This window comes from Simochromis diagramma, unplaced genomic scaffold (genome assembly GCF_900408965.1).
Source record: "Simochromis diagramma unplaced genomic scaffold, fSimDia1.1 OVJJ01000321.1, whole genome shotgun sequence".
NCBI lineage: Eukaryota > Metazoa > Chordata > Actinopteri > Cichliformes > Cichlidae > Simochromis > Simochromis diagramma.
Window position 1 is genome coordinate 11572572 of NW_024386772.1, and position 16096 is coordinate 11588667.

Consider the following 16096-nt stretch of genomic DNA (forward strand, 5'->3'; position numbering starts at 1 on the left):
GAGAAAAATCAAGCTCCTGTCCTGATTTTCGTAAAATCAGGACAGGAGCTAAAAATGGTGAAAAGTTACTGGATACCTGTAAGCCTACCTGTCTCAACAAGATCCTATGAGCAGTCTAGACAGTCACTGCATTTATATGCCCAAGAAAACACAGTAGTATGATCTACAAAGAGTCATAAATATCAATAAATCTGCTACGAGCAAAAAGTACTCCAAACAGAGTGTGTTTTGGACTTAATTTCTGTAAAGTTCAAAGGATGTTTCCAAGAATAAGACTTGTTTTCTCACAAATTCCAAAGAAACTAAAAAAAAGGAACTGGTTTATTTTCTCATAAACAGCTGTGTTTTGATATTATACAGTACATTTTATTGTTATGCAAGGTATGCTATGGGTGTCATGGAAGTTTTACTAGCTTAGCCACAACAAACAGAGTAGGAAAAAAAACAAATGGTATGAAACAAATTTTTGCTTTAATGCTTTCGAGGTTTTATGTTACCTCTTTTTTTCTGTGATCCTATTGTTATACATTTATTTGAACCGACTGTAAGGCAGCAATAATCCATTGATGTCTAAATGGGTGCAGGTTGTATTAAGTGAATATCTTTTTTTAATTCAGTGCTTCAAGTTGTTTCCATTTTTTAATCCTTTTAAATAAGCGATCTATCTGTCTATTTTATCATCTCTATTTTGTCATGGAAGTTCCAAGTAGTCTGAGAAGTCTTACTGAGAGCGTGCATACTTATGCTGCAGTTTTACGCTTTGCAGTGGGGTGGGGCTGAGATTTGAGGTACTTTTTTTGCAGAAATCCTTTGTATTAATGAAATCATTCTTTGTGTGCCATGCATTTTTCTAACTGGAGATTTAAAGTGAGAACAATAGTTGATTCAAAAGGACAGTGACACTTCTTGTCTTCTGTGTCCACGTCATAATGATGCCTCTCATGTCTCTGATTTTTTTCCAGTTTGAATGAAGTTGATTACATTGGATTGAGATTTATCACACACCATGAAAAATGAGTTGAAAAGAATAACGAGAATTCGAAGAGATGTTAAAATATTTTTTATATTGATATTTATTTTAAAGATCCAAAATGGCACATTTAACAGAGTGAAGCACGTTTTGTCTTTGTTTCCTAACCAGATGGAATGTGGTGTAAAAAATTAATAAAAACATCAGGAAATGTTTCCATTTTGGGTTGGATTTATTTTCCTTTTCTTTTTAGAGCCCCAAAGTTGTCATCTCAGTTTCAGACCACCTCGACCATCAGAAGCACTGATATCTACTCTGTGTCACTGTGTGCTTCGACACGTTCAGCCTGCCACTTCATCTCCACACCATGAGTGACGGGTACCACGAAGCTGCTGGGATGATTTCCTGGACCTGCTAAAGGAAGCAACTTTTAAGGATCTCTTCCGGATACGGATGGCATGACACTAATTTTATGGTCTGCGTTATCAGTTGTGTTATCAGGCGATTGTGGCAATGGGTTGGTAAGGATTTATGCGAATGCGTGTGCAAAGTGATGAACAGCCACAAATTTTACCCATGATATAAAGTGATCTACCATCTATTTTATCATATAAATTGTGGCAGATGTTGCACATGATCGAGATCTGTGTCCTCAACGAAGTTTCAACTGAGTAGCTTGGCTGAGAACTTACAAACGTATGAGGCAGCATTGCTCTTTTCATTCGGGTGGGGCTGAGATTTGAGGTGCTTCTTTCTTGAAACACTCCTTTGTCCTAATGAAATAATTCTTTGTGTGCCTTGCTTTTTTTTCTTCGAAGCATAAGGTTTAAAGCATGAATAATACTTTATTCAAAAGGTTAAACAGTATTAACAAATCAACTAAATCTTTGTCCCCTGTGTTCCAACTGCTATGAGGTCAATAATTTATTTGTTTCCAACTTTAGTGTAGTTTAGTGTAATTATTTTATTTATTTTTTAAAGCTAGTAGATGTAATAAGATTTATTACTCAATTTGAAAAATGAGTAAAAAAAACTTAAAGAAATATTAATAGCATTTTCAAATATCACAATACATTAAAGAACCAGGGCAGCTATTTTTTTTAGCAGAGTAAAGCGTGTTTCATGTCTTGTTCCCTGACTTGTTGAATGTCACTTTAAAAATAAATAAATAAATAATATATCAGCTGTATATCTGTTTGGGCGAATTGGGACCTTTCGGCCACCGGAAGCACTGTACTGCAGCGCGTCCTTGGATACCACCGACGCGTTCTTCACTGCGGTCTGTCTCTGATCTGACCAAATGGTTCTGAGTGAAAAGGGGGGTAAACTGCCCCCTTAGCCGCTCAGCTACCATTGTGTACCCACACGAAGAAGACGATGGTAGCAGTATTGACGCGTCGGAATGGGGTCGAGCTGGGTGACTTAATTGTGCACCATGAATGACAGATACCATAAGGCGGCCCGGGATGGCTACCTGGACCTACTTAAAGAGGCAACTCGGAAGGATCTCAACGCGCCGGATGAGGATGGCATGACACCGACGCTATGGGCAGCTTATCACGGCAACCTGGAAGCTCTGCGACTGATTGTGTCGAGGGGGTGAGTATGATTTATGAGACTGTGTGCGCAAAATGATAAAGGGCCATAAACATGACGCATAAGCCCGTATGTTTCTGCAGAAATTGACATGGCTGCTTAAACTACGGGCGTTTTTGTAGCACAACCATAAAATGTTTACACTTAGGCTATTACAAGACTTTAACAGGCACTGAAATAACACTAAAACAATGTTTTTCTTTACTGTAACCTAATTTCAGTCTCACCAACAGAAAATAGCCATGTAGATATGCTGTTAGGCGAGGTCTTAAAAATATAGAGGCTGCCTTTTAATATGAATATATTTATTTATAGCGTAGTAGCAGAGAAATATCAGAAATCCACAAAATCTGAATAAACCTTATGTCTTCAGATGGGGGGGGGATCTTAATATTCTAATTTAGACTTTAAATCTTTGTTTGATAAGAACAAAACCTCTTTAAACAGATAATTTAGACAGTGGCGTTGTTTCTGTGGAATTTTGGCTGAGGTTCAACATCCAACATTGTGATGCCACTTTAACCCTTATTATCCATCTATTTTCAGGTCACACACCGCTTTGAATTTCAAATAACAGCATGTGTTATGTGTCATGTTCAAATGAAGCACTCTACCATAAAATTTAAAAGCTCAGCTCATGACACTGCTCAAAGTCATCTCATGATGTGGAGATGTTATTTCATGCAATGTAGTACAGAATCAGAGAATTACATGTAGAAAGAAAATCTATTTTGTCCCATAACAGACGTGCATGATTCCATGATGATAAGATGATGCAAGTTCCTTAAAACAGAGTTTGTCTTGGACAGTTTGCTGTATTCTCTCTGTAATATTTTCAAAATGTAATTCCAGTGATAGAAAAATAATTATCGAATTAATAGCAAATTAGATTATATTAGGGAGCTGTTGCATCTTTGGCGGTGTCCGTATTGAGCAAAATCTACAAATGTGATTGGTGTTCACATGGAACAGCCCATTTATCATTACATCTACTTGACCTGTTTTGCATTCCCCCCCCCCAAATCCTCCCAAATGGGGCCATTATGAATTTAAAGTGTTTCTGAAACGTTCTCAACAGCAGACCAGACACTATCATCTGGTGATAGCGGCTAAGCACCTCTGCTAAGAAGAGCACATATAAACTACTGATTGACATGTGATGCTAAAATTAAACATCAAATCCTGCAATAATTCAACCCCAAGAGACCCCATTATATAAGATAAGTTTAATGCTGCCTGACATGCTTCATGGGAAAGATGCCTCCTCTGCCGTATTTGGCAAGTATATTACAGATGCAGTGATATCAAACTGTCACAGGGAGTAAAGAAGCAAACAGCCCATAATGTCATAAAGAGCAGATGAGGAAAATGTGAGCTCTACTGTAATCATCGACTTTACAAGGACAGGTATAAATTACATACATAAACCTATCAAGTTAGATGGCCCCTTACTGCGGCTACTGTATGGTATATAGAGTATAGAGATTGTAGAAGGTTCTAAGTATTTTATCTCAACGTGCAACCTGAATATCTAATTTCAATTTATCTTTTCACCCGAGTTGAAAAGATAATGTTGTTTCAGTGTTTTACAGCACTATTAATGATGCCTTTGTTTAATCTCTGTTTTATTGTTACTTTCTGGGTGGTTGGTATTTACTCTCACTCATGCAAACTGACAAAAGTCACTCTTCACATGAACTCAAATAATGCTTGTTTTTAAAGCTGCATATTTAAATCTATTACTGTCCATAAAGGTGGTGTGATTTGCTAAATTAAGCTCTGGGGGACTTTGTACATACATTCCCGATGAAAACTGTGCAAAAACAGCCATCAATAATACAGCTTCACTTCAACAGTAGTTTCATGTCCTTGGTATCAAATATTCAGCACACTGTATGTGGCTGTATTGGAGGAAATGGATAAGATACAAGACAGTTCAACAAGAATGTAAATACAGGAAGAGTGATGCCATCAAAAGACTGTATACTTTTTAAAAAATCCACAGAAATAATAGCTTAAAATAAATTTACCTCGGTTTAGGTGTACTGGGCACACATAAGTTGTGCATTATGAATACATGCTGTTTTTGACCAGTTACCAGAAAGTTTCTTCATGGGATGCTAGTTTGTAAAAAATGATGATAATGAGCTCTAATGTGCGTAATCGACCTGTGGTGGGGTAGGAAATGTGCAGGGGCAAAAAAAAAATGAAAATTTGCCCTCAAAGTAATCTAACTCAGCTGTAACAATGTGTTTTGTTCTGTGGACTTTAGTGTGACATTGCCATTCACGCGCTCATTCTTTTTACAGTTTCCTGTAATAGGATACAGGTAGTGTAGCTGTGGCACCAGCAAGCTTGTGGTCATATTACAGACTGACAGCAACATTACAACACAGATAGAGGTAACCCAAAGGTCGTGGAATGTCAGTGAAGGGCAATTGTTTCTTTTAAAGGATTCATTTAATTATGGTCCTTCCACTGTGGAAAAAAGAATTGATCCATTTTTCAATTGATCAAAACTACAGAAGATCAGCAGTTATTTGCTGAAACTTAATGTAGTTCTTAAGGTTTAAATGATTAAAAGAGGTCCATTTAACATCCCGTAATTGGCAGTTCAGTGGTGAAATCACGGTCAAAAATCACATGATTACTCACAAGTGAGATATCTGAACACCAGTCAGAAAGAAAGAATCCTCTACCTCCATTTTTTTTTTTATTAAATTAATTAAATATATTGCGTTTTACTTCATCTCATGTCTTTTTTTTCTCTTTTTCATTAACTTGTGAAGCACTTTGGTCAACTTTGCTGCTTTTAAATGTACAAAAATAAAAATGACACTGAATTGACATTGACATATTTTGAATAAGAATGTCCAAATAGTCAATAAATTACTTTCTAAATGTGTCTACACTTTTCTTGTGACCTTCAGGGGAAACCCAGACAAGTGTGACATATGGGGGAACACGCCGCTCCACCTGGCAGCTGCCAATGGTCACCTCAACTGCCTTTTCTTCCTGGTGTCTTTTGGTGCCAACATATGGTGCTTGGACAATGACTACCACACACCTTTGGACATGGCTGCCACGAAGAATCACATGGATTGTGTCCGCTACCTGGATTCCATCGCTGCCAAGCAGACAAGCCTTAATCCCAAGCTGGTCAGCAAGCTGAAGGATCGGGCGTTTCGTGATGCTGAACAGCGAATCAAAGAATGCATGAAGATGCAGAAGAAGCACCACAAACGTATGGAGAGAAAGTTTTACAAGGAAGTTTCTGAGACATCTGCATCAGATGTCATGAGTTTCTCCAGCTACACGAGCAGCTCTCTTAGCCACAAGCTGCTCAACTTAAACACAGCCACTGTCAGTGTGCCATATTCCCAGGTTTGTTATTTGTAATTTGTTTTTTTGTTTTGGATTGTTGCCACCTAGAAAGAGCTTCTTCTCTTAATTGCAAAGCTTGAAAAGAGTAAGGAAAACCTTACATGGTCACTGTTAAAATGCCAACAAGCTGATGTTCATCATGTGAGCAGTAGTCAATACTTAGGCAGGCCTAGCGGGTTTGGTCAAACCTGTCTTATGTCCTTCTGAGTTTCAGGCCTTGCCTTAGATGTAGAGTCCCAAAATGTCGGCTAAATCATTTAAAAAATGAATCCGTCCCTACGTCACTCAACCTTTTAAATACTAGTTTTAGATTACATTTGATTACTAAGTTAACTCTATGAATTTAACCGCAACATTTTTTTCTTTTTGTAGAATTTAGTTCTCAACTCTATATTTTTTCATGCTTTTCCAGGCCTTTCCTTGCCACTGGCTTGAACTGCTGCTATACCTGTTTAGCCACAGACAAAATATGTTACACTTTATAAGGCATAAGCCACTTCAAGTGGTGAAAGACTATAAACTGTATGTAAAAGTTGGATGTAACCACCATGAAGTCTTCTGCTTTTTGATTCCTCATCGTGAGCATTTTGACTCCTGCCACGTTGGTGCTTTGTAGCCAGAAATGATTGTATATGAACAGGATAGTGTGCTAAAAAAATATTTAGCAAGCTTGGTTAGCTGCCACTTTAAACTGGACAGGTACAATGCGCATGCCTATTAATTGGTGACAAACTGATAAAATTCTAGAGTACCTTGGAAAAAAAAATGACAAACTTCTTGGCTTGTCTGTACCTCCAAAATGTTGTCTTCAGATTTTTTCATGAAAAACCTTCAAAAAGCAGCAACAACACAGGTGAAGAAAACCAGACAGCTAGCTAACCCACCTGTCTGTTAAGTTGCCACATCCCTAACTTTAAGTCTTAACAGTATCTAGATTAGGGGTGGGCAACTCCAGGCCTCGAGGGCCGGTGTCCCTGCAGGTTTTACATGTGTCCTTGAACCAACACAGCTGATTTAAATGGCTAAATTAGCTCCTCAACATCTCCTGCAGTTCTCCAGAGGCCTGGTAACGAACTAATCATGTGATTCAGGTGTGTTGACCCAAGGTGAGATCTAAAACTTGCAGGACACCAGCCCTCGTGGCCTGGAATTGCCCACCCCTGATCTAGATGGATTACTTATGGATGGATTGGTGAAACTGTGCAAAAGTTCATGATAATCCAGTCAAAGATGTCAAGACATATAAGTAAAATTAATGTATTGCTTTGGGGAAAGCTATCAGTAGTAAATACAATGACAGTCTATTTCAATTTGCATGGAAGCACATCCAAGAATTCAAAACACATATACCAAGAAAGGATGGCAACAGTGTGAAAAATATCTACCATAAATAAATCAATTAAAATGTGTTACTACTAATGTAAGATAGACACAAAATTTAAGAATATTTGTCTCAAATCTGAAAAAGCTTTTAAGATGGAAGTCTTTCATTTCTGATGTGCGTCTCATTGCTGCATGCTTACTATCCTATCAGGCAACTCTCCATGCCACAAGCCGAGGGAAGACAAAGATCCAGAAGAAGCTGGAGAAGAAAAAACAAGGAGATGGCACCTTTAAAATCTACGAAGATGGTAGGAAAAGTGTGCGCTCCCTCTCTGGACTTCAATTGGGTAATGATGTCATGTTTGTCAAACAAGGGACTTATGTCAACCCAAAGGATCGTGCCCGGCGCAATGTTCGCGACATGTTTCCCAGAGACAATGACGATGCCATTTCACGTGCCATGAGTGAGCCAGACCTCCATGGACCAGATGTGGACTATTCTGAGATCAGCACTGATTCTGGACACGATTCCCTGTTCAACCGACCCGGTCTTGGCACCATGGTGTTTAGGAGGAACTATGTGAGCGGAGGAATGTTTGACCTTAGAAGTCACGATGCAGCCAGTGTGGCCCGTTCAGGCAATAATGTGCGTTTACGCAGTCGATTGCAGCAATACCCAAGTCTAGATGAAGACAGCATTGGCAGTGCACGCAGCCTACAGGAGAGAAATGTTGAAGAACTGCCTTGGGAAGAAGTTGAACTAGGGCTGGATGATGATGATGAGCCTGATACAAGCCCTTTGGAGGTCTTCCTCGCCACCCAGAGCATGAACGACTTTTTCTCCATCTTCAAAAGGGAGAAGATTGACCTTGCAGCGCTGTTACTGTGCTCCGATCATGATCTTAAGAGCATCCATATACCCTTAGGACCAAGGAAAAAGATCTTAGATGCCTGTAAGAGACGGCGAGAGACTTTAGTTGAGCCTGACTACATCGAGGACACAGAATTGTGAGTGTTGAGATTTTTTGTTTCAATTTTAGTTTATTTTTTTTAAAAGGGACAATGCAGTTTAACATAGTTCAGATATGAAACGCTATGGAGCATGAAACTGATGTGCTGCACATATACTGTAGAGCTATTGCTAATTTCTAACTCTATTTGTAGCTATTGCTATTGTTCTAGTACTTTAATAGATCAGCTACTGCATTAGTCTTGATGAATCTTAGATATTTCTTTTCCTCCCTAATGTTTGGTCTTTATTAGTGAAGCACATGCCTAGTTGTGACTAAGGTCAGATGACTGCCAGTCAAAAACATCCCATCCTGAAAAAATGCTTGTCTGGTCTGCATTTTGCTATCATCACTAAAACTGAAGAGCTGGATATAGAAAAAAGTATAGCTGAAATAATCAAAATCAATCTTTTAGGGTATTAGGTCACGTGCCAAAACACAAAGACAAAACTGTGTTTCTGGACTTTTTTTTGTTGTCTTATTGTTATAGCTCTTGAGAGAATCTTTCATTTTACAAACATTCATTATTTTTCTTTCTGTTCTACAGATAACGAAAGATGTGGTCACCCATCCTGCTGTGTGCTCATCCGGCCTTAAAGGTTAGTGGAGCATTGCAAAGTAAATGTCACATATGGGCTGGATGTTAAACCCAAAAGGACACTGTCATGATGAATATATCAAGCATGAGATAAATCCTTAACAGGATTCCTTTACTGTCTTTTTAGCTCAGGATGATCACTGAAAATATCTCTGTTTGGTTTATTGGAGTTCCCCGTGCTGCATGGTTTCACAAACTGAAAGACCCTTATCTGAGTGTAGCACTGTGCACATTGTATGCCGTTTGGCACAGTTAACAGAGAGATGATTGTGGGGTCTGTGTCCCCTGAACCTTTTAACCCCCTCGGGGTGAACCTGGACCTCATGTGCCTGCATTGCTTGTGCCTGTGCATTTGCTGAAAAGCGTATGTTGTTAGAAATACACTAGTGTGATTTCAGCTGTAACAGCATTTTTAATAACTATTTGTAACTGAAGTAACATTTACTTGTATTTGTATATTTTGTCTCTGTATATGTTTACATACAGACAGCCACGTCAGGTCTAGAGTAGCCCACTGGTAGTGAAGGCCAATCCTTTGTTGTTATTACACTTGTGATGTAAAATCTAATACCACAGTATTTTTTTTAATAAGTGCATACTACACTGTAACATGTCACTGTAGAATTAGACTAAAGTGGAATCCTGAAATTGCGTTTTTGTTGTTTTTGTTTACTCTGAGTGCTTTATATTAATGTACCTTTGCTCAGTAGCATTTTAATGTTTGCTATCTGAACTTTTGTAAACAAATGTAGGTTGAATTTACTCTTATTAAAAATGTTTTTAATGATGTAATTTGTTTAAAGGGTGTGTGCATGCACTACTTCTTCTTGCTATATAACATTTCATCTGAACTCAGAGTGACACTGATTGCAGAAAAAACCTCAGTTACATAATGCAGAGCATTAGCTCTAATGAGTGAGATTGAGTTCATGTGTGATGTCATTTTTCTGGGAATGCCCATTCATTAGTGAGATAGCTTTGACTGATCACTAAACATCCTGCTTTAGTCATCTCCTGTTTACAGTTTGCATTTGAAGCTTCTTCTAAGATAATTGTGTGTGTCTGTATTTGAAAGACACACATAAGGTGTTTTCACAACGGCAGTGCTTAATCCATGTAAATTGAATTCTGGTTCATTTTTTCATTTGGTGCTGTTTATATGTGCAGGTGTGAACACAGTAATCGCACTCATTTGCAGACCAAAACAGAGACTGACACTGACCGCATCAAGGCCGCTTTGAAGAAGGTGGTTTCTGTATCGTTCCAAACAGAGCGGTTCATTTATGGTATGAATGTTATTCGACCTCAATATGAACCAGTTACCCAGTGTACATTACAAATTTGAGCTAAAAATCATCCAATAGCCACATATACTTTGTATTGTCAGTGCGGCAAAGTACTATAGAAGTGCTAAGATCTGTAGTGGCTAGCAACTAGCCATGAGAAGAACATAAATTCTCCATGTTCTCCATTAGTCCAGAACATAGCAAATTGTTCTTGTATCTACTTTTGTTGCATCTGGACAATGGGTAAACTGAACAAACTGACACAATTTGATTTGCTTGGAGTTCACTTAGATTTTTCTCTGTGTGAAAAAATAAACCAAACAACAGGAAAAAGCTACAAGTTTACAAACACATCAACTGATTCTGACCAGAGTTAACGAAGTATAGGTGTGAAAACGCCATTGTTGTATCACCATAGTGATAGTACACGATTGCTGATCCCGAATATCATTATTCCATCTGTGCTACATGACAGGAAATGAGGAAGTTGTCTCAGTGGATAAAACTAATTTTAAAAATGGCTCAAATGTCATCTGTAAATGATATTGGTGTATGATAATATTAGTTTTACTGAAATTTAATTAAATTGTTGTGTTTTAGCAACAAACTATGTCAGTTATGGAGTCTGTAATTGAGAACTAGGGAGGATGTTCAGTCCCTAGGCTCAAAAGCAGTCTCAAAGATCAGATGGGTCAAGTTTCGAAGAACAACACATGGCAACTCTTAGCGGTAATACAGTGGAGAGTTTGAAGGGCAATAAACACAATGTTAACATCAAAAACAAACTGGAAGATTGCACAGTTGAGATGTCCAACATGCTTCTGCTACAAGACATGGTATGTGATTCCTGCATTGACAGCCCGAGTAAAGCCCTAAAATTCTGCCTGAGTTGCCCTATTCCCTACTGTGAGAGCCATCTCAGAGCAGGAAAAAGCCAAATTTCAAAACCATCACTTAGTGGATCCACTCCATGACATCTCATTTTGAGGTTCATAAGCTTCCTCTCAACTATTTCTTCCTGATGGAGGACTGATTCAATTGTCTGGACTGCGAGAGAGAGAAGCACGAATTGAGGTCTCAAAGATACAACACAATATAATTTATTTACAGGGAAAAATGTTCCTAAAAAAGGAGTAAAAATCATTTGGAATACAATGGTTTTGCAATCTTTTACTTACAATCTGGGGCTCACTTAGTCAGTAGATGTAGCATGTGTTATTTTTTGTGCTTTTTTTTTGTAGACTGAGCACCAAAGGAACTGAGGGAGATTAGTGAGAGTGCCACAGGAGTTGATAAGGCAGTTGAAACACTGCAGAGCATTGACTGCATGATTTATTCATTCATCTAGTTGCATTATGATTTTGTCCAGTTTCAGTTTCCATCAGGTTTGTGTTATCATTAAACAGTTGTTCCCTAGGCTGCAGAGAGCTGTGGAGAAGGCCAGAAAAGGGGCAGTGGAAGTGCCTTAAGGAGAACAAAAAACAGGCCCATAGACAGACTGAAGGCATTCAAGCACACCTGGGGCAAGAGAGAGCATAGGTGATGAGAACCTTGACTGATTTAAACAAAGTGTCCAGGAGAAAGTCTGATATTGACTTCCTACAGGTAGAAAACATATGAAACATTCAGGTTATTGTATTATAAGTAGAGGAATTACATATAGTCAAGTGGGTGTGAAACCTTTTTGGCATCACAGCCTATTGTAATAGTGTGGCATTTTAAGACAAAGACTTTATTTTGGAAACGAATGTGTTGACAGTATACAAAGAACAGGAATTTCAACTTTTGGGATATTTATACAGAAGAAGTACAATGTTTCTTTTGATGTTGGGGTTTTTTTTTTTTTTTTTGATAAACCAAAGAAATTTCACATCATGGCATTTTTCAACAATGACAGAAGTGTGGAGGGAAAAACCTGCAGAACCGCACATAGGTCAGCAATCTACCTTAACTAACTATGGTGAGGCAAAAGCAAAGAGAGAAAAAAAGCAATGACAATAAACAATGCATCGGTTACCTGATATATGTTTCTTTTGTTTGTGTACACGTGTCTTCTGCTTGCCCTCTTCTCTCTATGTAAGCTGCGGGTTTCTCTGATTCCAGACCTGCATGTTCCTGATCTGCAGTGACTGCCCACACCAACCTGCCAAGTCATAATTCTTACATGGTTTGTTGCCTCTCTTTGATCTTTTCTCTTTACTATCCCATCACCTAAAGCAGTCAAAGCAGAAGGTGACCCTCCTGACCCTGGTTTGTACAGAGGATTCTTCTGTATAAGGGTTTTTGGTTTGTTTTTTGTTCCCACTGCCACTCACAATCAAATTGCTATTTTCTTTTTATGAAAATAACAATTTCCATAAAGGTCTTAACTTGCAATATAAAGTCCTTTCATATTCAAATATAATTAAATTAAATTAAATTAAATTGGCTTGTTACAAAGGTACTCAGAGTGGAAAAAAGGAATGACCGCTGTATGTCTACCTAATGTGAACATGAACTGCATGGATCATCTAATCTTTTTACACCCAAATAGTAACTGATATTACACAGGAACTGTACAACCTGATTTTTTTTCCTATTTTTTTTCCTCCTGCAGTGGAAAGCTGAGCATGATTTGCAAAAGTGGTGAGTTTCACGCACAACATGGGTTTTGTTCCACACCTCATATTTGGTTATTTGAGCCTCGGTGAAAGCCAAGATATAAACCAATCCTGGTAATATCAGTCGTTTCCAAGGTGGTTCCACGCCTAATACTGGAAAAGGCCTCATACGAATTGTTCAGTGTATCTTACAGCGTGTTTTTTTTTTTTTTTTTTGGGGGGGGGGGTTACATTCATGACACTAAGGATGACACTTGGTGTGTATCAGTGTCTTCTGTGTCTACAGTGTCTGATCCAGACTATGATGACTACTTTGATAATGAATTTATTCAGCAACACTGCAAGTTTCATATTTTTCCCTTTGAATGAAAAGTCTTACATCGCAGGCGTTCGTGTTTTTCTCAGGGTGACGTTAATGACCCATTTTTTTTCTTTATTTTTTGACATCATGCTTGGAAAATGTAAACTAAAGTGGTTTATTGTTTCTGGATTAAGCATAAAACAAACACAGTTTACTTTGTGTTGTGTGCAAATTTTGCATGCTAACATTAGCATTTAGCTCAGAGCACTGCTGTAGTACTGCCACACAGAGCTGAAATTCAATATAGTGTAAACAATCATGAGAAAAACCTCTATATCAAATTAATGGTACTAAATCATCCGTGCCAGTCCCTCATCTTTCTACCCTGCCTAACCCTGACACCAGAGAGGACTTCTTAAAATGCAAATAACCCTTCAATACATCACCCACCCACCGCTTGTCATATCTTATTTTTATTTCCACATTGTCTATTTCCCCCCTTTTTTTTAAGACGCCAGAAGTTTGACCTTTGACCGAGACACCTGACCAACATCAGCCCATGGCAGCACAGATACCCGGAACATCCCGACTTTGAATACTCATGCCAAGCCATGAATTTACAGAGCCTTTACTTGGGAAAACACTATATTGAAGCAGAGCTGAGTGAGAAAGGTTGTCGCACACAAGAGTATCGATCGAAAGGGAGAGTAAAGTAGCAGCTGCATCACCGGGAACAATTTTTCCTGGTGCGTGGGAAAGAACAGCGGATGTTTTTCTGCCTGGCATACTGGTGTGGAGCCCATCTTGGAAACTACTGACATTAGCAGGATTGGTTAATATGTTGCCTATCACCAAGGCTCAGTTTCATTTCATAATGTTACTGGTCCTGTCAAGCTGCTCCATAAATTCATGGCCGACTTCACTGAACCTTTGCTCTGGTCAATGCAGAATGATGTATATGCTAACAGATTATGAGCTGCCTCCACTGTGAGCTTGTAAAAGAAAAGAAAAGGTCTATTATGACTATTTATTGATGTTACATAACAAGCTTTGTAAAGATATTGTATAAAGAGCTTTTTCACCCCCACAATAGATAACATAGAAGTTTAAATTGAATAGTGGTGGTAAATGCGCACCATGGAGAAAACTATGCAGCACATGAAGTGTTAAGGATTTACTGCAGCTTTTTGAAACTTTATTGCTCTTAAATGTGATGCGAATGAAGAGGAAAACACACAATTGTCTGCCAGCAATTCTTTTATTTGCGTTACAGATTTATTTGGTTATTCGAAGATTTAGTGCCTGTCGCCTAGGTTATTTGCATTGTTCAGTGGTGATAAAACTGTATACAACTATATACTTTAATTTGTGGGATTTAAAATCATTCAATTTGAAACAAAAGTACTGTCATTAAATGCTAACATATGTTCATCTTTAGGCAGTGAAATCTGTTTCACTCTCATCATAAACTGGGTTTACAAAGTGCACAGCTGTCCGAGTCATGGAGATTGAATTACTAACTCCAGTCCCATATAGACTAGGAATGTCAGGCATCATAGTGGGCTGGTCAAACATAGGATTATCAAACCCATGGTCGAGAGGTCCACCGAGATCTGGCATGTTATTGCTATTTTTGAATCTGTTCAGTGTTGGCATTTGAACAACCCCCTTATGAACCAAGACACCCAAGATAATGAGTGTAATCAGCAGTAAAACTCCAAAAACAACTCCAACTGCCAACCCTGCACTATCTCCAGTTTCCTCAGAAGAGGTCTGAACTTCAACTCCGGAGATTCCCAAATTAGAGCCATGAGAACGAGCATCCTTCATTATGTCCTGGGCCAAAGCTGCTGACTGTATTCCTTGCTCTCCATCCAGTATTACTATCTGGATTTCAGATAACGTACCAAGACTGATTATCCCCATCAGCCGCTGTGGCTTTAAGACTTTGGACATCCCCAGCTGAATGGACTGGTATTGTGGCAGGGCAAGAAAAAGGTGACGGATTCGTTCCCTGTAAGTCTGAAGGTTAAAACCGTCATCAAAAAGGAGGGTAACAATGGCACCACACACATCACAACAGTGTCCTGTTGGGCGAAGAGGGTTCTTACAGTTTGGAGAGTCACACGTTACTGTGCTACAGATCTGCTGATGGTGTACAGAATTCCCACAGTCACAACCAGAGGGATCCTCACAGGCGGGGTTCCCGACAGCAACAGCAGAGGATCCATGAAACTGCAGTTTGCCCAAACTTGAGCTGAGATACTGGGAGAACTCAGACTGGGTAGTAAATGTATCCCCCAGCACAGACACAGATTTGACAGTGATGCTAGAATGACTAGAGCTGGTGTCCACTCTGAAGGAGGAGAGGGCTTTAAAAACAACATCATCGTAATGGCAGGGGACGCTCTCCTCGTGGACAGAGAATAGGAAGTTTCCTTGCTCTAGGTCATTCAGAGTTGCAGCTGCCTGCCATAGAGTTGGATCGTACCACTGAAATGACTCTGAATCTTTAAACTCAGTCGTGACACCCGTTCCACAGCCTGGGTCCTGCCCGGTGACAGCATAAAATCCAGCTCCTGAATTCAGGATGAACTCCCCATCAACTGGCAACCTCATCTCCAGCACAGCATGAGTGGTCTCCACAAACACAGACACTTTTCTTTGAGCCGAAAACTGAACTATGTCATTGCCACAAGGAATATCGCCTTTGTCCCAGTTGGTCTTATTCTCATAGTTTGTATCAGGAATCCACTGTTTATATAGGGCATTTGCTACCCCAACAAGACAGAAGAGCAAGAGCATGTCTGGTATTTTCAGCATCCTGGGTAATTGTGACAGCCTAAAAGAATATTGCGTGACCTTTGTTTCAAATCTTGTGACTAACACGAGTGCACACAGCTTACTAAGGGCACTAAACCAAATCAGCCTGCTCAAGCAGGTAAAACATTTACATTTTCTGCTACAACGGACCGGTTTTATTGATAATACCAAAACATCCTTACCACTGCATTTTCCCTTCAATGCA

At 39.0% G+C, this 16096-nt stretch overlaps 2 protein-coding genes across 4 annotated transcripts; one reads left to right on the top strand and one right to left on the bottom strand.

Moving 5' to 3' along the window:
- The first annotated feature begins 2051 nt into the window (after positions 1-2051).
- ush1ga (Usher syndrome 1Ga (autosomal recessive)) lies at positions 2052-10041 on the top strand. Of its 3 annotated transcripts, XM_040049070.1 has the most exons (5): positions 2053-2569; positions 5497-5950; positions 7485-8281; positions 8831-8882; positions 9009-10041. In XM_040049070.1, the coding sequence occupies exons 1-4, from the start codon at positions 2406-2408 to the stop codon at positions 8832-8834; spliced, it is 1419 nt and encodes a 472-aa protein (XP_039905004.1). In that variant the 5' UTR covers positions 2053-2405; the 3' UTR covers positions 8835-8882; positions 9009-10041. The 3 variants fall into 3 exon arrangements, with proteins under 3 accessions (XP_039905009.1, XP_039905004.1, XP_039904998.1); XM_040049064.1 differs by having other exon boundaries at positions 8831-10041; XM_040049075.1 differs by lacking the exons at positions 8831-8882; positions 9009-10041 and having other exon boundaries at positions 2052-2569; positions 7485-8285.
- A 4026-nt stretch (positions 10042-14067) lies between these two features.
- On the bottom strand, positions 14068-16081 carry amn (amnion associated transmembrane protein). The gene is made up of 2 exons (XM_040040980.1): positions 16074-16081; positions 14068-15910 (listed from the first exon to the last, which is right to left on the bottom strand). The coding sequence occupies exons 1-2, from the start codon at positions 16079-16081 to the stop codon at positions 14503-14505; spliced, it is 1416 nt and encodes a 471-aa protein (XP_039896914.1). The 3' UTR covers positions 14068-14502.
- Between the last annotated feature and the right edge of the window lie 15 nt (positions 16082-16096).

Excerpts from the sequence above, each read along its gene's own strand:
- ush1ga (XM_040049075.1), top strand. The coding sequence starts at position 2,406 with ATGAATGACAGATACCATAAGGCGGCCCGGGATGGCTACCTGGACCTA. Across the intron at positions 2,570-5,496 it reads CGACTGATTGTGTCGAGGGG|GGGAAACCCAGACAAGTGTG; the intron begins GTGAGTATGATT and ends TGTGACCTTCAG. Across the intron at positions 5,951-7,484 it reads TCAGTGTGCCATATTCCCAG|GCAACTCTCCATGCCACAAG; the intron begins GTTTGTTATTTG and ends CTATCCTATCAG.